General features: G+C 35.1%; 1 protein-coding gene across 1 annotated transcript; it reads right to left on the bottom strand.

Moving 5' to 3' along the window:
* Positions 1–241: 241 nt before the first annotated feature.
* LOC18443676 (glycosyltransferase BC10) lies at positions 242–17,363 on the bottom strand. Its single transcript, XM_006853858.4, has 2 exons — positions 16,669–17,363; positions 242–1,299 (listed from the first exon to the last, which is right to left on the bottom strand). The coding sequence occupies exons 1-2, from the start codon at positions 17,176–17,178 to the stop codon at positions 661–663; spliced, it is 1,149 nt and encodes a 382-aa protein (XP_006853920.2). The 5' UTR covers positions 17,179–17,363; the 3' UTR covers positions 242–660.
* Positions 17,364–27,031: the final 9,668 nt, after the last annotated feature.

The raw sequence follows: 27,031 nt of genomic DNA, 5'->3' as shown, positions 1-27,031 counted from the left end.
ATCACTAATTAAATGGATTAGATTGGAATGTTAAAAAATAAGAAAATAAAAATAGATATAATAGTTTAATAATAAAAAATATATCAAAAAAGATTTCCCCAACCACATTTAATTGGTCAAATTGGTTAAAATTGACTATTTCAACCAGCCAAATTAATAAAATATTTTGGTTTTTACTTTAGACCAAACCGATCAAAGCACCAAACGGCGGTCTTAATAGACAAACCAAACCCTTGTATGATTTCCATAGAAGTGAATCTCCATATGTGATTTCCATTCCAATAAAGAAGGTAAATTTTATGCACCTTTTGACAAAGAGAAACTAATAACCATGTCACAAGTGAGCCAGAGAGTGGAACCTCATATTAAAAACAAATTAACCAATACGTAGAACATGAGCCCTGCAACTGTGCCTTGAGCATTCCGATCAAAATATATGAACTTACCTTTGTATGATTCTTACATCGGCCTTGATCCAAAGAGACCATCACAGGAGTTAAAGACTCCCCATAGAAGATTTTCAGGTAAACTCAGTTTGGTTAGTTGAAAACATGATCTGGCATTTGTTACTTAAAAAACAAGCTTCAGAGAAGCTTTCCAGAACCCACCCTGAAGATGTTCAGCAATCTTCTTTGACTAGATAACTCTTCCTTGAAACTTTTAAGACCCAATAAACTTTGGCGCAAGATCAAGCAACGGCACTAGTGCACTCGGAGCAAACTTTCGTGCAAAGAGAAAGCAAACTGAAGAGGATTGGTTATTGTACTTGCACTCATTCCCATTGACTATTCTTGCAATGAATTCCACTGTAATATCAACCTTACCGAAGGTTGCAGGGTGGGCTCCACCCCTAGACCAGTCAACCCAAGTGATGCTTCGATTTGCTATATGGTAAGGTGCCTTAATGGTAAACATGGTGGGAAAGTAATGCTCATCCACATAGCAAGCAGGGCGACAAAAGTTCTTGAATTTTGGGTAGTAAGTGGTATCCTCAATTAAGGTTAATGCAAGCTTGCGATTAACCTCAAACCATTGAGACCCTTTTCGCCATTCAGTAATGTTAACTTCGGGTGCCATGTTCTCATTGTAACGGCCCCTACCATATACGCTGGGGTCATCAAAGGAGCCCACAAAACTGTGGCGTGATCTCATGAGGTAGTGATAAACAGTGGTGAAGTTCATGATGGGGATGCATGATTCCGAGAGGAGGACAAACCTCTCATTGGAGAAGTCAAGGAGAGCATTTGCCAAAAGTCGCCTTTCTGCATCACACATACTCATCTCACCCCACTCAGCTACCTGCCAAGAAAGGAATGTTAACTTTACATAGCAAACATTAAACGGGGTAATGGTGTTTCTTATAACAGCTAGAAAAGATTATAAGATAGCATTATTTTCTTGGGGTGGTTTTTCTGAAATTTAGTGATTATAAAGAGATGTTAGTTATAATAATTTACGATAGACACCTTGGAGCTTTCTTTCTTTTTTTTCTTTTCCTTTTCCTTTTTTTTTTTTTTGAGGGGGACGGGGTTTTGGGAGAGTTTGTTAAATTTTGTGGACATGATAAGGATATAGAAAGAGCATTCTTTTTCAGGTCCTCCTGATGATTATAATGGTGTTTTCTATATTGCCTAGGCATTTTAAGGTTATAGATAGGAGCATTTTTTTTTTTTCAAGGAAGTGGTTTAACATGGACTGGTTCGGATCTCAAACTTGGAGCTATGTTCCAATTAGTGGCCTATGTAAAAGCAGTCAGAAAATGGGAGGACAAGGATAAAGGACAGTAAGCAAAAGATTGCTCCTTTTTTTTTTAAATGGAAAGTTTGAGAGTTGAGAGAAGGCCAAAGATCACAGCACTGCAAAGAACAGGCTAAGTATTTCTTGGTATTTCCACAGGAATTTCCATCTTGGTATTTCCACAGGAATCATCAGGGACTTGAGACGAGACAACTCAGGTGAGTCTAAGTCGACTTGCCGAGTTTTTAAACAATGGAATGCAGCATGGGACTGAAACCCCAAAGTCAGGCGTAAGTGTTGTTTAGCTCACTTTGATGAGGGAAATATTAGCCCTACATAATTCAATAATATCGTAAGACAAGGCTCAATGGCTCATTTTTCAGATGGACATATTGGTGGGAAAAGGATCATTCCCTATTTCCTAGAGCTTTTCTAGACACCATCATAATCAACAACAACACAATCAATACGGTCCACTTTGAAAAGAAGGCAGCCTAATAACTTCGAGACCTTTAGGACCTTCTTGAATTCTTTGGATTGTTGCTGATCATAGTGTCAAGTATTTGTACATGTTCTTAGGAAGGCCAAAATGGCAGCTTTCGAGCCTGTTTGATAACTGGAAGCAAATTCATGAGCTGTAAATTAGAAGTTATTTAAGAAGTTCCTGGTTTCTATGTTTGATAACCTCCTGGGAAGTTAATAAGCTCCTGGTTTTTGTGTTTAATAACCACCTGAGAAGTTAAAGAAGTTCTGGGTATCTGTGTTGGATTAGCTTTAAATAAGTAAGATGTAAAATGTTAAAATTGAGACCTAGATATTATTTATTTTTTATTAATTTGTAGAACCCCAAGAAGAGAAACCCATGACATTTATTCACTTAAAATTGAAAGGCAAGTCCATCAATACTTCTACTGCGCTACAAGCACTTATATCAAGCTAGACAACAAGTCTTGTGTTTCCCAGCTAGTACTAACTCAATTGATGTAGAAAAGAGATGCAAAGCAACAGGGAGGGAGAAAACCAGAATACGAATGAGCAAGAAATCACAAGGAAACAAGAACATGGGACTCAACCACTTTGTATTGAGAGTGCCACACAAAGTAGAATCTACCAGTACTAAGCTGGCAAATAATGAGAAGGCCAATCCACAACCAACTATTATCTGGTAATCAGCAGTTGAAATATAGTGACAAAATTTTCACGCACTTCCAAAGTAGACCTTACTGAAAAACCAGCAAGAAACATTAATAACTGGTCCAACCGACATGTCTCTTGGTGGAGGGGACAACTATGCATTAACAACATAAAGGGGGTCAGATTAATAACCCAAATGCATCCATTATGAACCTATCCATTTAATCCATATTGTCAATTCAAGCTCCAATTCATCATCTTGCAACATTCATGAGCATCTCATGCAAGACATACTAGAATGGATAATTTGGAGGAGCACATGCAAATGACAAACACAGGTATTGAAATCTATTGAAGAGCTTAGGGGAACATCACCATTGATACTGCATATCCCTTAACACAAGCCAATGTCACACTAGCTTGAGTCACATTCCTAGAAATGAAATTGCATATTAGTTGAAACACAAGCCCAAACGGGAATCCATATAGGTTGAGCGCACCAAAGCAAAGAAAAGGAGATAGGGGTATCCTAACTTCATTTGTGAGACCATGTTTTTGCGGCCTAGGACAAGTAAAACGCAAATGATGTGACCATATATCCACATACCAATATATCAGCCCATGCAGATGCAGCAGTGTCCCTAGAGTGCCCTACCTTTGCTACAAGTAGATGGGGCTCAAACCTCCCAACAGAAAGCATAAGGCTAACTAACCCCATTACTTATATCAAGATTTTATTGTCCTTTTCATCAATGATAACTTTTAAGATTGAAATTTGTGAAATTAAAACAAATACGAAGACTTCATCTTTAGAAACTCCAAGTTCAGTTCTTAAGTCATGATTATTAAAAGGAAAAGGTAAAAATTTAGGCATTCTAGATAAATATTGTGCACTGTAAATATATAAGGCAAACGATTTTATGCTCCACTGAAAAAGTAAAAATGACAGTTTTCAGTGTTTGAACGGCCAACCGTCATTCGAAAAGCCAATAGTTTCTGTGCATGCTTGCTCTCATCATTCACTTGTCCTACACATTTTCCATGATTCCAAACCTCTTTCATGAAAAGGGCACCACCATCCCATTAGCAGTGTTGCCTTGTATTTGATGTAGAGTGACAAGAAACTGCTTGCTTCAATGACCAAAACTTCCAACTCGAATCAGATCCTAATGGAAAGTCCCAAATGCAAGTCTATGATTGTTTCCCCGAAATATAGAGTGGAAATCCCAATTGGTTATTTGTTAGTGAATATTTTACTGCAGTTATACTTTTGATAATCGATTTTTCCCCCTGCCCCTGCCGGGCATTATCCTGACTCACTTGCCTCAATATCAATTGAAAGCATACGCAGGAGATGGGGGTGGCTATTATGTACGATTGGAGAATCATTCTTTGGAAAAATCATATGAAATATCTTCCCCACCACCCGCCACCCAAACTCTGATTCTTCCCTCTCGTGCTATAGGCTTTGATGCTTACGCTTGCCTTAGCATGCGCATATATTGTAAATGGAAAATAGAAGTACTGCCATAGCTTTAGCATTATTTTATATTTCTGCTAATTGATGTACTATCTTTGAGTTAATCAGTGTGCTGTGAATCAGATCACAGGATTTTGATTCATGCAGTAAATGTCTGAACTACTAATCATGGTAGACATGCAATTCTTCAGTGATACAACTCTTCTCTGTGTTGCTTCCTCCGAACATTTGAGTATATGAATCAAAGTACACTAGATTGTCCCTGTAGCATACTTGTTTAAGTCATGGCCTTCTAACATATGAGAAAAAATGGCTTCTAAGGATACACAATATCGCATTAGGGATCTAGCTAGAGAAAGAAAAGGATATTGTTGTTATCAAGGAAAATCTCTCTAGATGTCTCTTTCATGTTTTTTGTTTGAAATATATATTTCTCTTTCATTTGACATTATATTATATAATAAAGATCTTAATTGCTCCAATGAGATAGGTAAAAAATACATAGACACACAATGCCACCAGTGGCTTACTACTACAAAGAACAGTTGCTCAGAATACCTCAATCACTCATATATATATATATATATATATATATATATATATATATATATATAGATAACACATGGATATTGCAGTCATGGAAGTGTACCATATATTCTCCTTGAGTCAACCTCTGCCAATTTCATAAAATCTAATCCCCTATAAAACATAGTTTGCAAAAGAATGTAATTGACATAAAAGAAACCACGTATGCTCTCTGCGAAAACCATATAGCTATATTCCAACAACTTTAAAAAGCAACACGAATTCAGAAAAGGTAAAAAACCATAAACTGAGGACATCAAAATTCACTTTCATTGCTTCAAATTTTTGTGCCAATGGACAAATAAAAAGTATATAGTCTGTCACAGCTTTTAAGTGTTGCTTGTAAAGAATAATTTCAGTTAAAATCTAACATATCCTACAGCTAAATGAACCTCTGGATTCTTCCAATGAAATGAATAAGATCTAAACTTCAAAAATTAAAGAAATATAAGAGATTTGCACAATACAAAATCATTACATATCAAAATCACTGCTCCTCAGTTCCCATGTGATCCCAAACCCTAGAAATTGAGTACAGAGTCATACACAACCTAGACCCCATGTTTGAGGGAGACACACATGATCAAACAAACAAATGAAAGATTTTAAACATACTGGAGCTCTTGATTCTCAGGGTCACGGGACCTAAAGTTTCCCTTTTCTTTTCTTTTGATTAATCAGCCCTAAAGGTCTTCTTTGTGCCACTAATTTGCAGAGCAAACAAACAGGGAGAATCTGGATCTTCTCATCAGTCACCCAATAGGAAAATACACAAAAATATTACATGAACATCCCATTGATCTCACTGATATTGCTGAAAACGATCAACTGCACTCAAATTTCAAAAGTGAAAGTTTTAAGGTATAAATTTCATAACCATAGGACATGAAATTGACCTGTAACCTTTGGACCAAAGGTTATGGAGAAAAAAACTGAGCTTGGAGCTTCAAAGAAATGGCAGACTTCAAATGAGCTTTTGTTCCATAAATTGCATAAACGATGGGAGTCGCTGTCTCTCTCTCACGAAAATGGACTTTCTCTCTCTACAATATGCTTTCTCATATAAGCAGAGCGGCTCGAGTTTATCGGGACAAAAAGTTTAAGACAAACTTCAATTTTTAAGTTCTGTCCGAAAGGACGGAAGTTTTTTAAACGTAAAGAGGAGAACTTCTACAGCAATATCAAGTTCTCATATCTAACTTCCTTTTTTTATCAAACATAAAACATGTACAGTAACAGGTAAGCTCCAACTTCTGGGAAGTAAGTTCCTGTTATCAAACACGCCCTCTTGTTAGATATTGTATAACTTCTCAGGAAGGCCAGTAACAGTAGTACATAAAATCCCGGTGTATCTAGGAGGGTTCTCATATTAGTATTGCCATGTGGTGTTGCATTTCCTTTTGAATATTTGTGTATTCTTCTTGCAATACTATCAAGCAAGGTCGAATGAAAGTGGCCCCAAGCCTAAAGATTAGCTTAAGAGGCCCACTGGAGGAGAAGATCAATGCCCATGGTAGATAGTTACTTCCCATTACCTGGGTATGATGGAGCAAATGGGTATATTTCGAAGTTAAAATTACTCTTTGAAATGACTCTAAGAGTTGAGTATACTAGGTAGTTCACATTATACACAAACCATGTAGGATACACATACAATCAACGTTAGCATTTTAGAATCCTGCTTAATTGTTTTCAGGAGTATCATGAATAAAACACAGATTTTTTGAGAAAACCACATTGAAGCATAGGAATTAGTTTGCTGATGTAAGATTTAGGTAATAGATAAGCATTGTAGTATATACTCATAATGAACGCAAGGTTCGAATCCTGCCAAATTGTTTAGAAGTACCATGAATAGATATTTATGCCAAAGTTATTCTTTGCAGAACCATGAATCGATATATTTCCATCATTTAGCTGACATAAAGACCAGCAATGCATATATTATTATGGATCAATAATATCAATAATAATACCATCTTTAGCACAGTATTATACATTTTCAACACAGTTATTTCTAAACAGATTGAACATAAAGCCTAAGGCAGCTTTATGGAAGCAAAACTAAGAAGGAATTTAAAAGATGAAAAGATCATAACCTTCACACATTTTATTCAGGAGCTCCAAGGATTCTTCTACAATTTAGAAGAGGATAACAAAATGGTATGGACCCGTGACAACACATGCTTTCTCTACGAAACTCTTACACAAAATATTAACAGGAAAAACTAGACAAATAACCTGATTGATGGTTTGAGCTATTCCAGCAACCCTGAAGACCCAAGCTTTCAGGTGGCTAGCAAGCATTGCCAAGGTGTTAACAGTGGATCATTTGAGGACTAGGTAAATACCAATTCCCAATTGGTGCCTTGTATGCAAGAAAGGTAAGGAGTCTTATGGAGGCATACCTGGCGGACGTCAAACAAGCTCGCTGATCTTCTTGCTAAAGACGGAGCATGGGCAAGTGTGGAAGACTCTGACCGGTCCATCTCTTTTTTTGCTCTGGACCATAGAGGCTTCCCTGGACTATAGTTACCTTTCTTTTTTTATTGTACTCGGGCATCTCTTATGAGCCCTTTTTTTTCTACACTCTAATTTTTGTAATCTGGCAGGACAGGGCCGATTTTTTGTATAGGTCTCCGGACCTATTGTTTTGACCAAGGTACCCGCCTCGTGGGGACTCGAGGTCCTCTCTTCCCCTTTTCACTTGTACTCTCTCTTACAACAATACAAAGTTAACATTATCACAAAAAAAAAAAAAGTGAAACCGCCACCAAAATCTGGGGACTCATCCCTAATTTATTTCGCTTCAAATGGGTAAGCCCCCAATCAGTTGAAGATCTTTCCGGCCACTGGTTATCTTTGCGTTTCTCCAAAGCTGTAATTATACTATGGAAGCTGATATCTTGGTGGTTCTATCGGTCATTTGGATAGAGAGAAAGCGTCGCATATTGAAGTCTAAATACAATGGAAAAGGGTGACTAAAAGATAATGATGGAGGGCAAAATTATTATTTTTAATTCTTATTCAATTTCAAAGGATGATATTTTACTTTTAGTTTTAGGGTTAATTTTTTCGGATTTTTAACTTTTTTAGGGATTCTTAAGGTTCTTTTACATTTGTATTTACTATACTATTCATGGGTACTGTTCATAGGTACGATTCACGGGTGAGGGTTTACTGTTAACAGGGGTAAATTTGTCATTATGAATTTTTTGTTCAAGTTAGGTTTTCCGGAGTCATTTAATTATTGTATGAACACTTAATGTCTTTGAACATAAAATTATAATATATAAGAGGGGTGTGGAGCCTTGAGGGGGTATTCCACATGATTATTAGAAATTCAAACAGAGAAAAGCTTAGGCTTTTGGAGCCCTAACATGGGGCATGGAGAAGAAATCATAGGTTTATTCGACTTGTGCTTGTGTTTGGCTTGTTCCTTGCTGATTTTAGTGCTTTATCAAATTTCCCTACATCAAGTGGTATCAGAGCTCAGGTTTTCTTCAACAACAAGGCCAGGAAACTACAAACAACCCTAGCGTATGCTAATTTTGGGCTATGTTTTGCCAAATCAGCCTATGTCTTGCTGTTTTTGGTGAGTCTTTGTTACTTATTTGCCTTGGGTTTGTGATTTCAGCAAACCCATGGCAGCGAGAAGATACCATGGAAAGGGGGTTTTCGCATACTCACTTTGTGATCCCTGAGATGAAAAATTGAGGAACTTAAAAGGCAAGTACAACAACTGGTGCAGCAGTTTACAAGCATCATTCACTGGTAAAACAGTGAACTTTCCACCCAAGAAGATATCAAGTGCTACCATTCTCACCTTCGTGCTCCGTGTGAAGAACATATGGTTAGCAAGTCGGGGACTATCAATAAATCAGCTCACCATAATATCAGAAATAAATCGTTTTTATTTTAAAAAGTCAGATGAAAAAACTGGGTCAAAACTATGGATCGGCAAAAATATTTCATGTAAACATATCGCAAATATATTGAACTAGGCTCAAAAAATTGGAGTAAAAAAACAAAGGATGAATTTAAAATATTAGAAATTTTGAAATTCTAAAAAATAAATAACAACTCATTTTAATCATATTGACCCAGAGAAATAAAAGATGTAGGTGCAAATTAAAGTTTGCAAATAAAATATGTAAGTACAAATACTTGATCCTTGAGGGAACACAACCTAATTAAAGTTTTACTTCACCTCAAATTAAAGACATAGGTATAAATTGTAGGCCCAAACTTAATGGATAACAAAGGTGAAGTCGAACTTATAAGACACGTGTTGTAAAGTGTAAAGACGAACTTAATGCCCAACAACCAAAGACGTTTGTTGTGACAAGTAAAGAACAAGCTACCAAACACGCATGTTGAGGAAAGCATCATTTTATGGAGAGAAGAGAATGCTGAGAGAGAGAAGAGAGAAGTGGATGCAGAATGCACAGACAAAGAAGAGAGAAGTGGATGCAGAATGCACAGAGAGAAAGAGAAGTAGATGCAGAGAAAAAAAATGGAGAGAGAGAGAGAGAGAGCCGGGGGAAGGGGGTGACCATGTGTATCTCAGAGAGGAGCGCAAAAGAGCAGGCATAGGCACATGCAGAGGTTTTTCAGGTTGTGCTGCCTTTTTACAGCAGATGGTGTATGAAGAAAATCAAATGGGCTTTGAGTGTCAAAATCAGATGGTGATGGTGTTGTCTTTTTGAGGCTGATGGATTGTTGAATCAAGTTTAGGGAAAAGCCCTAATCTATTTTTTTCCCTAATTTATTTTTCCCTTGTAATGTTCTTTGAGCTATGTTAAATTTGGATATTATGAGCTATGTTAAATTTGGGATTTTTAATAAGTAACGTTAAATCTGTGCTTTGAAAGTTCTCTATCACATGGTTCTTTGTTTCCATAATCTATGTTTCCTAATTTCTATAAGATGCTAAAATTTTCCTTAATTTTCCCTAATCTATGTTTTTTTTCTCTATCTCTGTTTTTCCCTAATCCATTTACCCCGAATTTCTTTGAGATGGTTATGTTTCTCTCTCTCTGTGTACCCATGGAACATCATAAATAGTGATTCAATAACAAGTAAATAAACCGTAAATACAATGAGTTTTTTTATAAAACAAGAAAATGGAAATTTCATAAAACATGAGAATGGAAAATGAACTTTCCAAAAAAAATTCAGAGGTTATTAGTAGAAAAGTACTTTTGAAACGATTTATTGTAAATATCAAAAAATTGCATTTTAAACTTTTCTATGAAAAAAATGCTATTTTTTTACGCTCTTTTGAAAAATTTGTAGATTAAAACAATTTTAAAAACGAAACTGCGATTTTTTAAAAGATCACCTTTTTATTGGCGTTTTGCTAACTATGGAGAAGAGTCGAGTAAAGAGGAAAGCGATAGAATATCTAGACATGGGGGAACATCACTCTAGGTTTTTGATTTGAAGGAGGACATTTTTTATTTTGATACAGAGTTGTAGATTGGGATTTGCCACCAATCTTCGATATATGCTCAGATGAACAACAAGAGCTCTTAGGAGATCCGATCTATAATAAGGATCAAGATGAAGATGTTCCAGAAGAGGATCTTGCTCGTGAAGAATATAGAGAGAAGGTAGCAGGGGGATTCATCAAAATTATGGCCCTTGAAGATCCCAAGGATATCGAACAGTTGGAGCATTCAACAGATTTAGGGCATTGGAATCAGAGTAGTGCAAAGGTAGCATGGGCATCTCATAAACAACAGTTTCAAAATGTAACAAAATAGATGTCGAGAAAGCCTCTAAGAACCAGAAAAATTGAGTTTGAAGTTTCCTATGCAATTTTCAATGCAAGTTCAAGTATAACCAAATTTGATAAGTTTGTATCAATTCCTTACTATTCATGGGGTACTGTTCATGGGTTACTGTTCATAAGGGTAAATTTGTTATTACGAATTTTGTGTTTAAGTTAAGTTTTTTTGGGTCATTTAATTATTATATAGGCATTTAATGTCTTTAAACATCAAATTATAATATATAAGAGGTTTGTGGGGGATCTAGGGGTCATTCCACTTCTACGTGATTTTTAGAAATTAAGAGAGAGAAGCTTAAGCTTTTGGAACCCTAGCTTGGGATATGGAGAAGAAACTATAGGTTCCTTGACTTGTGCTTATGTTTGGCTTGTTCCTTGCTAATTTTATTGCTTGCTCAAATTTCCATACATCATATAAGGTTAGAGCTTTAATCATCTCATGAGCTAAAACTAGAAAAAAGAATATTGGGGATATTCAATAGTGAATTTTCTAAGTAAATTGCCAGAAAAAGTAGGAGCAGATCAAACCCGATACGATATTTCGCTAAATGGACAACACCTGTTGAAGGAGTGATAAAACTGAACTTGGGTAGATGCTCGAAAGGAAAACCAGGCCCAACTGGTATTAAGGGATTCTATGATCACTGTTTGACGATAATAAAGCTCAACTCAATACTAGTTATATGCAAACGAAGCCAAAACATGGGCACCATTACTAGGGCTGAGAAATCGACACCCGGAATGGCGGAACACACCGATATACGGAGACTCCTTTAATGTTCCCATGGGCCAGTAGGAAAAGAGTAGTATTCGTGGAGGTTAGCAAATATCGTTTAAGAAATCCTCGAGTTACCTTGAGACTTAATCTCTCTTTTCTACCATTTGTGTAGGACAAATGAGATTGTCGATCAACTAGCAAGTAATCGTGTTCTGAAGACTTCTTTTGAAGTCGCAATTTGTAAAGATGCTAGGTGGAACATAAAATAGGCGTAATTTGTTGAATGTGAATTATATAAGGATATTTTGATTTTGTAAAGATGTCTTCAAACTAGCAAAATGAGAGAGAGGAAGTGTAAGGATCTAGATCACATTAGATGCATTAAGAGAGAAGATAAGAGGATCTCCGTAAAAGATGACGAGGTCAACGAAAGGTGGAGAATTTGTTTTCAAAATTTGTTAAATAAAGAACACTATAAGAACACAACATTGAGAAACCTTTGACATAAATGAGGGCAGAGGTCATAGTTACATTTGTGGAATTAGGATAAAGTGAAAGAAGCTTTGAGATAGATGAAGATAGAGAAGGCCTTAAGACCAGATGGTATCCCGATAGAGATTTGGAAGTACATGGGGAGATTGGCATATGATGCCTTACCATATTGTTCAATAAAGTGTTGAGAACAAAGAAAATGGCAAACGAATGAAAAAAATTAATGTGGTACCTATTTACAAGAACAAAGGAGACATACAGAATTGTACGAACTATCGAGGGACTAAACGTATGCACCACATTATGAAGCTGTGGAAGAGAGTGGTTGAGCAAAGACCAAGGCGTGAAATGAGTATAGCAGAAAATTAGTTCAGTTTTATGTCAGGAAAGTCAACTATCGAAGCCATTTTCCTACTTAGGCAACAAATTGAGAAGTTTAAGGCGAAGGGAAATACCACCACTTGGTCTTTATTGATTTAGAGAAGGCACACGATAAGGTACCTAAAGATTTTTCTTTTGGTGGACCAGAGGCTATGTCATAAATTCTTCAATATTGTAAACAATGAGGTAATAAGCTTTGCCTCTCTAAAGGTTATTCCAGATTTGGTGCTTGTTGGAAGCAGGTTCCCATAGCTACCTTAATTTAATTTGCTTTACCCCAAGAACTCAAGACAAAGTAACCAGATTCAACTGATAGGTGGCAGGGCTTATGTTTTCGAGAAGTCTTAGCTTCTACAAATTAACCGTTTTGCTCTTGTCATAAGGAATTCCTTTTAGTGGATAACAGCCAAAAACACTCCAAAAAAGTTCCAAAAAGCTGCAATTCTTCAGCCTTTTGGCTCATAGATGAAAGTTTGTAGTTGTTCAGCCAAAGTCGTGTGTAGAAAGATAATGGTATTAGTGATATCATAGCAAGCAAAAAGTGAAGTTCCAACCTCTTTGAACATGATCTCTTCTCTGCAAAAATGATCCTCAAACTCTCATATGAGCTTTTCTCCATATGCCCAAACAGGTCTCTCAAGAAATTCCAACTAAAACTCACAAAAATAAATTGTCTCATGCATGACACTTACATGAGGAATGTTTTAAGAAAACCCATACTTCCACATGCCAAACAATTCAACAAAACTCTCAAATGGTGTTGCATCAGCTGCAAAAGTAAAGATCAAATTTGGGTGCGTATATCTTGCAACCAGACTTGATCACTCAACCCTCCAAATAAAATTGGACCGAGGCTGTTTCGACCATATGCGACTCTTTTATTACCGTAAGCACATATTTCATCCGATACTCAAGAACAAGGTGCCACGACTTGCCTTAGCCATTTTACTCACCCATTGGCAAAGGCAAGTTACTCGGGTATAACCAAGTAACTCACCCGATTTAAAAAGAAAGAAAAAAAAACGAAAAGGACTTGCCTTAGCCATTTTACTCACCCATTGGCAAAGGCGAGTTACTCGGGTATGACCAAGTAACTCACCCGATTTAAAAAAAAAAAAAAAAAAAAACGAAAAGAAGAAGATGATGAAGTAGTAAATATTAGATGACTTACCCATTTCTTACAACAAACTTGAAAGGGCATCATCGTGGTGCGACCCTTTTGAAAGATACCTGGGAATCTGGGATCAAACCCCCCATCTGCACTTTACCTTTAGAACTCCTTTAAAAAAATATGGAAAAATAAAACAGAAATAAAACCCTTTCTAAATCCCATCACCCACATGGCACTAGAGACACCAGCTTTTGCCCCATTCCCCCCATTGTTGCTTCATGCCCCCTGAAATCTTTCTCTCTCCTGCTTCTCATATTCCTCCAGTAGCTTTCTCTCTTCTATTTCTAAGCTCTTCCTTTGTTTTTTTCCTGAACTTTCTCTCTCCAAGCTCTTCAACAGCTCACTCTCTTCTCTCTCTAAGTTTTTGGCATCAGTGGGAGTGATGCAAGAGGAAGAGAGAGAGAGAGTTTTATGGGTCGCCTCTATTCTCACCAAAATTTCAGGATGCCTCTCCCTCCCTCCCTCCCTCCCTCCCTCCCTCCCTCTCTCTCAACTCTTTATTTCTCTAAAAGTTTAGCTGGAAAGTAAGATATCAGTCAGAACATAGGATAACTTCACTGGAAGTGCTGAATCTTTGACCGGAAAATGATTTATGGACTACAAAACTCTCTTGATTCTTGCCAGAGTTAGAGAATGCCAAAGGTAAAGAATGCAGGGGGGGAAGATGGGGTAGAAAATGGGAGTTCAAAATCACCGGAAAATGATTCAGGTGATTAGAAAGTTGTCGGAAAAGGAGAAAAACCGAATGTTCCATGACTTCATCCAACCTGTTTTTTTTTTAGATTTCCACTTTTCTATATTTTTAATGTTTCTTTCTATTTTTTTTATTTTTAAGGGTTTTTTTGTGGGGGACAAGTTGGGTGCCCAACTCGTCTCACCACTATGGCAGGGCCGAATTACTCAGCTGAACCTGACTGGACCTGACTCGGCCGAGTCATGTAACACTGCTCAAGAACCAAAAAGTAGTTCACACAAAACAGTTCATACACAAGATATCGACATAAAATGCACTCACTGGATTAACATAACATGCATGAGTGCGTAGTTCATGACTTGCACCAGAAAGTCAAGCACAATCCACACAATGTTACAAACTGTGTTGTCAACACAAATGAGCAGTGTACTTGTCTAAATGGAAAATGCAAACCAGAAGAGGAATCTAATTAGCTAAGTGATGTACCATGTGCAAAATGGAAGAAGAGACAGGTGAACATCTAGTCCTGTACTGTTCAGTAGCAATGCAGCTTTCGGCCTCAGTGCTGAAGTCCCTAAAACAGTCGTGCGTGACTATCACAGTTACCAACTCTTTCAAGCCTTTTACTTACCACCCTACCCAAAGGAGGGTAACCATTTGGTCCATCTGGCTTGAAATCAATTGCTGTATTTTCGAAGGGAAAGATGAATTGGTAAATGTAATCAAAGAAGGAATATTACTTCCCTTACTAGCTTTTGAGCTAAGGGAATAAAAGTACTCAGCGACTTCATGACGGTGGATTTTGCAACAAACTGGAAATCCACCCTACTCTGACAGCCAATGAGAATGACGAGATCCTCTATATGGCGATTTGGTGACCACCCCATAGTGAAGCCATCAAGCTCAACATCAAAGGGGACTCATTGGAAATCTGGGGCGTGCCAGTTACAACTGGCCATTCAGGAACTCCTCAGGGCAGATAATTAGCTCCTTCTCCTGTTCCCTGAGAATTGTTGACTCAACATTGGCTGAGGCTATGGCACTCCTAGTCCCAAGAGGCTATGACCCCTCTTGGGGTTCGCCACTAATTGTCATGGTAGGCAATCACAACGGTTTTCCTTGGGCGACCAAAGCCGCACCCTTCCCTTGGAGACTGGAATTGATTTTTTATCGTACATTTCACATATGCAAGCCTCTTTGAATCATCTTCCATCAGACATCATAGCAGGAGAGCAGGCAACTCTGCTGAGTAGGCGTCACTAGCACGACTATCACACAGCCATAGCAACAATGGACACCTTTTGAGGGATGGGCTGCCAAGGAGGTTCACCATCTTTTTTGATAGAGGATGCACCACTTCTCTTCTCTCCCAATTTTCTAAATATATATTAACTCCGTGCTCTCTCTCTTTCTCACCACTCCCCTACTTTCAAATATTACACGGCCTCCTTCCTGTTTTTGTACACAGACCATGTCACTATGAGCATCGGACCACCTCTCACTAGATTGACACCTCACGATGCTGTAATTATTACTATGTTAATGAAAGTCAAACTCCTCTCCCAAAAAAAGAAAGCGGAAAAATGCAAACACTAAAGTCGATCTTTTTTTATCGATAGTGTTAAATGTTATTACAATGGACAAAAGCAAGTATACAAACAAGGCAACACCATGAAGAAGAGATACACAACACAACCAAAATTTTCCCAATTGGGTAGTTTACCTTTCACCATATTACATAAAATCTACTGCCTCTCAAGCCTACTCTAATGCATAAGATACAGAAGCAGTATGAACGAATAAAAATTCAACCCCACCTGCTCTATCAGACTTATGATCCCTCCCAAAGACCCAAGGAAGAGAAGTGGTATCATAAATTGAAGAACAAGTATTACAAGTTGGCCTTTTCTTTACAATCACTTTCAGCACAATATTGGAAAGTCCACTGTTTTGTCCAATAGAACTCTGGGACCTCAAGTTTTCCAAGTACAAAGAAATGCAGTACTAGGTGAGCCCCTTAACCAAAACACCTTCCCTTGAACTCCCTCCTCACTACAAGAACAATACCAAAAGTTTTCCTTTTACTGACTGAAGATAACGTCCTTTGGAGATTGTGGGATCTCCCTACTTAGCCTTTGGAACAAGGATCATTCCAGACAGAGGTAGCTCAAATTGGTTAACAAGGTGTCCGATTAGATTTTATTTGCAAAGAGTGATAAACCTAATGTTCGACTAACAGTTAAAAAGGGGGGAAAAATGAAAGAAAAAGAAAAAGAAAAAGGAAAAGAAAGCATAGCCTTGAATTGTTAGGAGAATTGGGTTCTTCCTTACAAGAAAACTAGGAGTACAACCCTACCAAGTAATCACTTGTTCAATTGCACGAAAACATTATTGAATTGGCAACTATTTAATTCTTTGTTATTGATTGTTACCCAACAAGATAAATTGTGTAGCAAATTAAATATAAGGAAGAGGAGTTTACCTTGCTGGGGATCTGCCTTCTATAGAAGACCGAAGTGGGAGGAAACTCAGCCTTATAAGATGGAAGAGCATGAATATAAATTGAGAACAGCTTTTGATGGCCACTGAGAAACTTCTCCCAAAGGGGAGAGAGAGGGAGAGGACCTCTGGTCAAGAACATGAAAGCAACCTTAGGAACCCTCTCAAATGGGTACTTCTTTATTCGAGAAACCATCGAAGCCCTCCAAAATAGCTCTTCATCACTCATCTTGTGCATCAAATTAGTTGCAGGTCTGATCCAATGGTCAAGATTCTCTGTTATTGGCTGTTCGATGCAGGGCAAAATCCCAGGCTTTGAATTCAACATGCTCTGATTTCCAAAATATTTAGTCATATACATGCTAACTACTGTAAAAGCAGAACCCAATATCACGAACAACATGAAAAACTTGACAAACTTTACGGGCCATTCCCTTCTCGGTCTAGGACATGAATCTTTGCCTTCCTCCAATGAAGGAGCCTTATGCAGCATCTTCCAACAAACCCAAGAAGGTGGGGAAATGGAATTCTGTAGAAAAGCACTCAAAATTCAGAATTCAGCGTCTGCGTCTTGAAATTCTGGTTTTATAGACACCTATATGCGTTTATACCGGCAAAAACAGCAAGGATATGATATTTTTGCAAGACCCAAGTTGGGTTTTCCTCCAAACTCTTCATGAAACAAATTTCATCCTTTCTGTCACATAAAAACCTCTAGAAAATCATCGAAATGACGATAACAGGCCTGAAAACCGATTACCAGAAACACATTTAAATGGGGTTTGATGGATCTACAAAAGGAGGAGGCCATTGGGGAAGAATTCAATGCAAATGAGTCAACAGCGGCGGAAAAGACAAATAATTAAAAGGCAAAATTGGGCAAGAATTAATGGGCTTTTTGTGGAATATCTGAAATTAAGAAAGTGGGTTAAATTAGAGAAAAGCTGATCCGCCACCCCACCTAAATTTCAAAAGTTGGGCCTGGGTTGTAGAAATGAAGGGGGCAAAATTCCAAAGATTTGGGGGCTAGTAGACTTTAAATAAAGACTGGACTTTCTCTCTCCTCTCTCAAATGAGTAGTACTTTGTTGACTGTGCCCCCGCCTCTCTCCTCTGTCTCCCTTTGTTGGTGCCTAATTTTCCCTAGTTTTAGTGTGATGTTATTTGGTGAAAAGTGTGTAAAAACTCAATAATTTTAATGCATGTATTTATTTTTATTTTTTATTTTTTTGGTAATTTAGGGGCATGAATCGAAGTTGAGATACAATGTTGCTAAATGTCAACTGACGTTTTTTTTTATCAAAATTATGTTCTTCAAAGCCACACTTACCGATTGAAGGTATGAATTTTTTTTTCCCTTCTTTTTAAACTTAAACAAATAGATGCAGATTTCAGCTATTATTATACAATGTTGCTAAATGTCAACTGACGTTTTTTTTTATCAAAATTATGTTCTTCAAAGCCACACTTACCGATTGAAGGTATGAATTTTTTTTTCCCTTCTTTTTAAACTTAAACAAATAGATGCAGATTTCAGCTATTATTATGGAAAATCATTATGTAAATGAAATACTATTCATAGCAAATCATTTTGTAAAGTAAATGATTGTGTAAATGAAATACTATTTATAGCAAATCATTTTATAAAGTAAATCATTGTGTAAAGAAAATCATAAACATGCATATATCTGTTATTATTTGTGATAATTATTTTTATGAAAATGCTATTTATGGCACAAATTAGAGCTCAAAACATATACCGGTGAATGAGAAACGGAGAGTGTGACTACAGGACCAAGTAATTAATATTTTGTTTTGGATTATGTGATAACAAAGATAAACGATATAGAATAAATTGTAAACTTAAAGGAGTTCCCCAAACTTACGGCTCTGCATGCTATTTTCCCAAAAAAATAAAAAACCCTCTTCCATTTTCTCTATAAAAATCAGTTAGGGCCTCATCAGTATACAGTTAGGGCCTCTTCACAAAACAATATAGTTAGGGCTTTCTCTCAAACAACATCCTAAATGAGAGAGAAAAACCCCTTCAAAGTATCCCAAATCAGCATCACATCCCATCTTCCTTTTTTCTCTCTAAAAATTAGATAAAAATCTATCTTCAAAATATCCCAAATCACCATACCATCTTCCTTTTCTCTCTCTAAAAATCAGTAAAATCAGTGAGGGCTTCTTCCATTAAAGTTTGTGAAGTCGATTACCTCTTCCTTCTTCTTTTTCTCTCTCTATAAACCCGCCATGAGCCTAGGACTATTTTCTTTGGTTCCTTCTTTCTTCCTTCTTCATTCTTCTCTCTTTAAACCGTAAATTATGACGTGTGAAACCCAAATTTCTGCATGCCCATGACTATGGTCACTCCATAACTATGGTTAAAGTTTTATAAGTTTCTTGTGTGTTTGTAGATCTGCTTAATGCATATTATTTTTTAAATTTTAAATTTTATAATTAGATATTAAGTAGATTTTCAAATTATCATTGAAATTTTTAACAACAAACTTATATCATTCGATGAGCTTTTGAGGTGCACTTTACTTGGATTGTTTTAGGTTGCCACCTTATACAAACCACACCTTTTTTAAAAAGCATCATCACTCCAATTAAGTCTTACTTCAAAAAAAAAAATTACTCAGAACTTATCAATTATTTAACATTTTAACCAATTTCAATAATTCCAACTCATGATTACGTGTGTTTTTATGGAATTTTCTAACTTAAATTAAAATACATGAGTAAAATGTTAAATAATTCATCTATTAAACATATTTGATAAATTTATCCAAAACAAAAGGCTATTAGTCATTTAAGGGGAAGTTGGGGGCACTATAGCATCTTTGAAAGGCATTTATGGTCTTTCCAAGTGACTACTGATCTACTAAGAAAGGCCTGTGAAATTAGGTGCTTCATAGAATTTGCAAATTTTGTTATTCAACAAAAAAAGAAAAGAAGAAAAGAAATTATGGGTTTTCTTTTGGGAAAATAGAAACTTATAGGGTACTTATCGGCCATTCTAACATTTAAATTTCTGATCACCAGATTGCTTTTTAGATTCGAACAATATTTTAAAATCCGACGATCTGGGTTAGGAGTCCCCCTATCCATATCAGATTCAGTTGGTGGGAAATCAAGAACCCAACTGAGATCCTCAAATACCATTGTTTTCTTTATTCTTCTACCCAGTTTTCCAAAATTCATGCAATTTGGATCGGTATAGGGTTCTGGTTTTAAAACATCGGGTACTACAAAAGAGAAAGCGGTTTTAGGTTTTAGAATTTGCATATCCAAAATTTGACGCATAACCAGGTTTTGTAAATACCAGGTCCCAACGACCCATTAGTATACTTATCTGATATCATCATTGCCTACTTACATTAAAATTAAAATACCGTAAGGTAACAAAGTGATTAAGCCATCATAAAAAGAAACCTCTTTAAGACAAAAACAAAAAAAAAAGCCTTACCTTTACCAGAAAAAAAAAAAAAAAAGTCCAAGATACTACTGATTCGGGTTATATTATAAGGTTTTAACTTTTGGAACTTACACCAAAAAAAACAAAAATCCAAGATACTTCTGATTCGAGTTATCTTATAAGGTTCTAATTTTTGGAACTTACCTCCCCACACCCAATCAATAACATAAAATAATAATAATAATAATAATAAAAGAAAAAAAAAAAGAGAAAGGAAAGAGGTTAAGAGAAGATACTCAAGTCGAAAAAGAGATTTATGCGAAGTCCCACAATTTCCTCAAAACTTGGACCTATTGGAATCTGAAAAAGCACATGCATATGTATTTATGTAGAGACGCATGCCAGTATGAGTTCAAGTTCGGGGGCATAACATGGTATTGAGGGAGTACATTGCATTCTTGCTCCCTTGGGCTCGAAAGCAAAAGAAAATTTTTTAAAAAATAGACTTTGAGTTCTTAAACACTAAAATCTTACCATCTAAAAATTCGACCGGCCTATTTAATCTTGCATGATTATTTTTCGTAGGCCCATGTAAAGTTTGTTTAAATTTGTATTATTATATTAGTTGTTAGATTGAAGAGGTTATATCTTCAAAATTTTAAGGTCTTAAAAAGTACTCCCATATTGACAAGCTTATATCTAATTAAAAGGCATCAAGAAAGAAACACAAGGCACTTATATTTGTACATTGAGGTTATAAGTTGGAACCTGCCTATCCATCAAAGAAATGTACATAGAGATGCTACTTTCAAGATCCAGCCCAAGGCAAAGGAGTTTAGGGTGGTGGGGTGTCACAAAGTTTGATTTAAGTTTTATTCCTACCAGCTCCCTAATTACCATTAAAGTAATAGAATTTTCTGCCATTTCCAAAATAGGTTTTGGGTAACTCTTTGCTCAAAGAGTTACTAACACTATGGGCATTTCAAGAAAAGGTCTGTGATCTATGTGGTTAAGAAATGTTTAGAGGAGACAAATTTGTTATATTTTTAATTTTTAAGTTAATTACAAAGCATATATATTTTAATTTTAAGGTTTATTTTTAGGATTTTTTATATTTTTAGAAATTCTATATTTTTTTTATACTTTTAAGATTTTTGGAATTGTTTAAAATAATTAGAGTATTTATAAAATAATTTATTTTATCAAGAGTAAAATTATCATTACAAATTTTGTATTTAAGCTATGACTTTTGAGTTATTTTAATTATTGTATGCGTATTTAATGTCTTTGAACATTAAATATTATTATTTAAGAGGTGCATGGGCCTAGAGGTGTCATTCCACATAATTTTCAGAATTAAAAAAGAAAGAAAACCTTAGACCTTTGAAAACACCAATTTGATGAGAAGAAAACTTTAAGTCTTCCAGATTTTATCGTTCTATCGATTTCTCTACATCAATTTTTAACTGATTTAGAGTACTATACTTAAGGGTAAAAATATGGGAAACATTACATGAGATTTGGCATATTTCATAGTAGACAAAGGTGATCCTTATTATTCGATCTGAATCGATAATTGAGATAGATTTAGTCACAATGTCAAGCCTATATTGTTTTATTTTTTAATTTTTTGAGAAATTATATTACATAAAACTTGGGTCGGTCTCTTATCAATATGTGGCACAACTAGGAAAGCAATTGATAAAAAAAAAAAATGTAAACATCCCTACAGTTATGGAGTTAATTTGATCTTCTTCTTTTTTATCATAAATGCTTCTTTTTTTTTTAATTAAATGGGCCCCTATAAGAGATGTGCACGACCCAAATTTCACTTCAAAATGATGTATAAAATAAAAATAAAAATAACAAACTATGAACCATTCGATCAAGAATAGATGCTTGAAAACCTGCTTCGCATGAGCTATTAAAAGGTTATATAAATGGTACAAAATTGATAGCAATAATTGAGCAATTATGTAATGAATGAAAATATGACTAAGCCTTTCTTTATAATATATTAGACATTTGCTTAGTAAATTTTCTTTGTGATATTTAAATATAACTAATGAAAGTGATACATCAAATTAAGTAACAAAGGGAATGTTACTGAGATCATAAATTAAATTATAACTATAGTTAGTAAATATATAATCAACTAATTAATTTAAATTGTTACTATTATAACTCAATATAATATTGCATTACCATCATCATCCATTTACAAAATAATAATTATATAGCATACTTATAATATTTAATTAGGGTTCTACTTATTTGTGTACTTGTTATAACATTCTTTTTCTTTTTTTGGGTACGTGTACTTGTTATAACATTCTTAGAATACTACAAATATATCGTTAGTATTATTTAATAGTAATTACATCAATTATAATTTTAAATTTTATAATTATTATTATTTTCAAAATAATTAATATAATGATTTAAACAATTATAAGTAGAATATGAGGGGGCACCATTGAAAATATACACCTTTGCAATGCCTTTTTATTTTATATGTGATTGGTGATGCCACATGCAGAGAATTCACTAAAAAAGTTGCATAAAGGGGGTCCAATGGTTAACAATTCCTCAAAGAGAAATGCCCATCTTACAAAGAGGAGAGAAAATTTGTTGTTTTCGCTGACAATAGGTATTTGTTGTTTTCGCTGACAATAGGAAGCATGTTCCACAAAAATAAGCCTATAGTGCTAATGAAGTAAGTATTTAGGATCGAATTGGTGAGGGCTGTAACGATCTTAAAATTTCAAAAAAAAAAAAAAAAAAAAAAAAAAAAAAAAAAAAAAAAAAAAAAAAGGAGAAAAGATGCTTTTAAATAGGTGATGGTCTGATTGAGTATGATGGTCTTTGGGGACCATCACTATTTTCAAAACTTTTTACTTGGTTTAAACTTTTGTTACTGCTTTTGTTTGCAGCCTTTGCAGTTGCTGCTGGCTACGTCCTTTAGCGGACGTGGTTTTCGTATGTTAAAAGCAGACGCTTAACGCGACACCTCAGGTATGAGGTAGAGCGTAATAAAATATTATAATAATACGTTATAAGAATTTAAATAAGGAAGGTAAGCACTCCCACCCTAGAAAATTTTGAGATCTCTCTCTCTCTGGTCGAAACACAGTGAACTCCTCTCTCGAACCGAATTTTTTATCGAAAGCTCCCTCTCAAACATTTGTGAGTAAGTGACATCGTCTTTCTGAAAAATAGTCTATTTTTAATAAATAGTGATATTTCCGTCTAGGATCTTTATTTTATCAGTTTTGTGTGTAAATGACCTCATTGTCTCGAAAAATAATCCATTCTTTTTAAAAATAAAATGAAATAACTATTTCTGCTTATTATCATGAATTTTAAGCGCGATAAATTTTATGCGCACGTGACCTCATTATCTTGAAAAATAATCTTTTTGATAAAAATTGTGATATTTTATCTATGTTAGAAATTTTGAATGCTGTAAATTAGAAAAATAAATTTATTTATTTTTCTTGTTTATTGTTATAAATAAATGTGATATTTCTGCTTTTAGTAAAAAATTGTGATATTTCCTTCTACTGTTTTGAATATTTAGACATTGAAAAATTCATGTGCAATTGACTGCCTTATTATTTAAAAATTGACATTTTTGCAATTGATTATAATATTGTTGTGAAATGTTTATTTGTGGATTGATATCCCATAAATTGTGATAATTCCGTATTCTTGAATTTTTATAAGAGTTTTTCTATACATATTAAATTGGCAATTATGCTAGAATGCCTTTACAAACTGCTACCTTTCTAAATTTGAGCCCAAAATATTTGATTGGTTATTTTTGAAATATTATAAAGAGTGACTGTTATTAATGGTTTAAGTGAAATTCATATTAATGGTTTCAGCGATATGTTGAGTACATGATATTGCTGATTTCAAATGTTTAAAGAGATTTAGAAATAATTTAAGTATGCAAGTGGACTCATCCGGTACGCCGGTGAGGTATAAGTGGACCTATCTGGGATGCCGGTAGGGATTAAGTGGACTCATCTGGTACGCCGGTGAGGTATAAGTGGACCTGCAGGGATTAAGTGGACCTATCTGGGACGCCGATAGGGATTAAGTGGACCCATCAGGACGCTGATGGGGTATATAGGTGACCTACTTGGGACGCCAGTAGGGTATTTTATGAAATCCTTTGAATTATGTACTGCCGTTAAAAGTGTTATAAGCATTTCAATTACTCGGATTATACTTAATTATGCATTTATTGAAAGTGAAACTGTTGATGCATTTCTGTTAATAGATCTCATTTTGGAAAATATTGATATCTTTCAATCATGATTATTTTTAGGATTATGATGATCACTTACTGAGTAGCCAAACTCATCAAACTATGGTAAACATTTTTCAGGATAACTGCGGATTCATTTTGAGTGCTAGTCAAGATCGACCGTGGAAGATACTGTTGTTATGCTAGCTTTTTTTATTTACTTTGTAAGACCTCGCCACTGTAAATTTGTCCTATCAATAGATGTATATATGTTTTGTCCGTCACATCTCAGGAATAATAGTATTGTAAATTCTTGGGGTGTGACAAGGGCCCTGGTCCAATCAAAATAATTCAATTGATAATACTGGTTGGATCAAATTTTAAAAAAAAATAAGAAAAAAAAAAGAAGAAGAAAAATAACAATAATAATAAAATAATAATTTACAAACATAAAATTACTTTACAAAAAATCTCATGTTTTCTCACAAATTCAATTTTTGCTTTTGACCAAACTAGTCAAAGCACTGATTAGTAGTCCGACTAGTGAGACAAGGCAATCTGATCTGATTTTGATAACAATCCATGAAACCTTAGAAAACGATGTAAGGAAATTTTGGAAAACTTAAAGAATGATGGTATTTCTGGTAAATCTTACAAAATGTACGAAAATTACAATCTCTTTTTTAAGAAGACTTGTAGAAGATTTTTGGTATAGAAGTTATAAATAATTCTCAACAATACCAAATATGAGAAAGATAATATTTTACATGAGAATTTGTTGTAGGTATAAAAAAAAAAAAAAAGATTGTATAATGAGACCGTTTATTTTTAGTACAAAGGGGGTCACAATTGCTCTCAGCCATTTGATGCAAAATCCTATATATTAAAGTGTGTCATAGCATTCAATAAATCATATTTGGGGCTTTGTGCCCAATAAACAACACATTATTGTCCGTTCAATTTCACGTCTAACAGTCAATAGTGATTGTGATCTCTTTATATAAAAAATAAGTGATATTATTAAATATATTTCCAAAATAGAAAAATAAAAATTGGCAAATTGGCCTTGAAATGCTTGTACCTTGCTGCATGAATTCGAGGACATGTATGAATGAGATACGAGATAGAACAAAGAAAGAGACGGTGCACTGCAACATTGATTGATTTTAATGCTTTCTCACTCTGCAACTTAGACTTTCTCATATCTATTTATAAAAGGCATAAATTCATAAGTGGGTACTCCTTCATTCAAGGCCAACAATTATGTCTCTTAAACCCCAGCTTCTGTCATGTATTTAAAATAAATCATTCAAATCTGGTCAGTTGCTTTTGCAATCGAATATCATTTTGCTCCTGCCACATTGTCATTGTATAGACACTATCATTCCCTTTCATATTTAAATCTTTAAGACGCACCATGTTTAAGTGCGGTCTCTTTTCAAAACCGATCTTAGAGATGGATTTTTTATTCAAAAACCGATAAGTTTGAACATCTTTTTTTTTGCTGCATAGTTAAGTTGGGAAAGAGTCCCTTATTTATAGCAGGAATAGAACTCAAGATGTCACTTTGTGACGCCGCACCACCCTGATCACACAGCCTTGAGCCCATTTCTAAGATAATTGAGCAGCCGACAATCAATATCATGAATTTGAATACTAGATAAATATTAAAATTAAATAACTTACAACTTTGTTTTTACTCTTTTGGATAGTTCTTTTTTTTTTTTTTTGACGAGATCACTTTCTTTTATTTATAATTGAAAAAAATGTATACAACATATAATTTACTTGCGATACATGGAAGTCACAATTATTATTGACCATCGGACTGAAATTGTATGGTTGGAGATATGTTATTGATTGGGTTTAAAGTCCAAAATAAAATTTCATGAATATTGTGAAACACTTCAATTTATTGAATTTCACATCCGATGACTAAAAGTGATTGTGATCTCCTTGTAACAAAAGTAAATGATCTCATAGTATATAATCCAACAATTCAGGCTTATAGGCTTATATAGAGATTTTCCGCCTTTTGGCCACACTACCAACTACTTCATTAGCTTTCATATAAACATGGTTAAAGAAAACCTCCATATTGCTGCAATGTCCGACTTCCAACCAAACTGACCTTAGGCCCATGGCGGTCTAAACAATTTGTTGCACCAATTGTGAGGTTCAAATTCCATATTTTTTCCATATTCATGATTATGGTAGTCAAATCGTCTGAAATGTTAGATCCAAAATCCATATGCAAGATAGACTTTTGGAAGAGCCACCATATGAACACTGATGCACCAGAATTCTTTTATTAAGTTTTTGATGCGTGCTTTGTTAATTTCGAGTTTCCTTTTCATTTGCAGGGCTTATTATATGGCAAGGCAAGAGATAGGTGCCCCACAAATAGGGGTGGCAATGGGTTGTGTCGGGTTGGGTCATGTAGGGTCCAGCCTGCCCAAACCCAAAAAAATGATATGGGATTCGGACCTAGTTAGACCTAGCCGAAAATTTAAAATTTCTATGTATTTAACTATATTTAAATATATTTTATATATTGGAACCTAAAAATATTACTGGACCCAAACCCGACCAATTGAATCCAATTTTTTGACCCATACCCGAACCCAGATTGAGCCTACCCCTCAAGTCCGGGTACCGGTCCATTACC

This window comes from Amborella trichopoda, chromosome 5, assembly GCF_054954075.1.
Source record: "Amborella trichopoda isolate Santa Cruz 75 chromosome 5, AtrichopodaSantaCruz75HAP2 v2.0, whole genome shotgun sequence".
NCBI lineage: Eukaryota > Viridiplantae > Streptophyta > Magnoliopsida > Amborellales > Amborellaceae > Amborella > Amborella trichopoda.
Note: the sequence above shows the minus strand (reverse complement) of the source record. Positions and strands in the feature narration are given on the sequence as shown.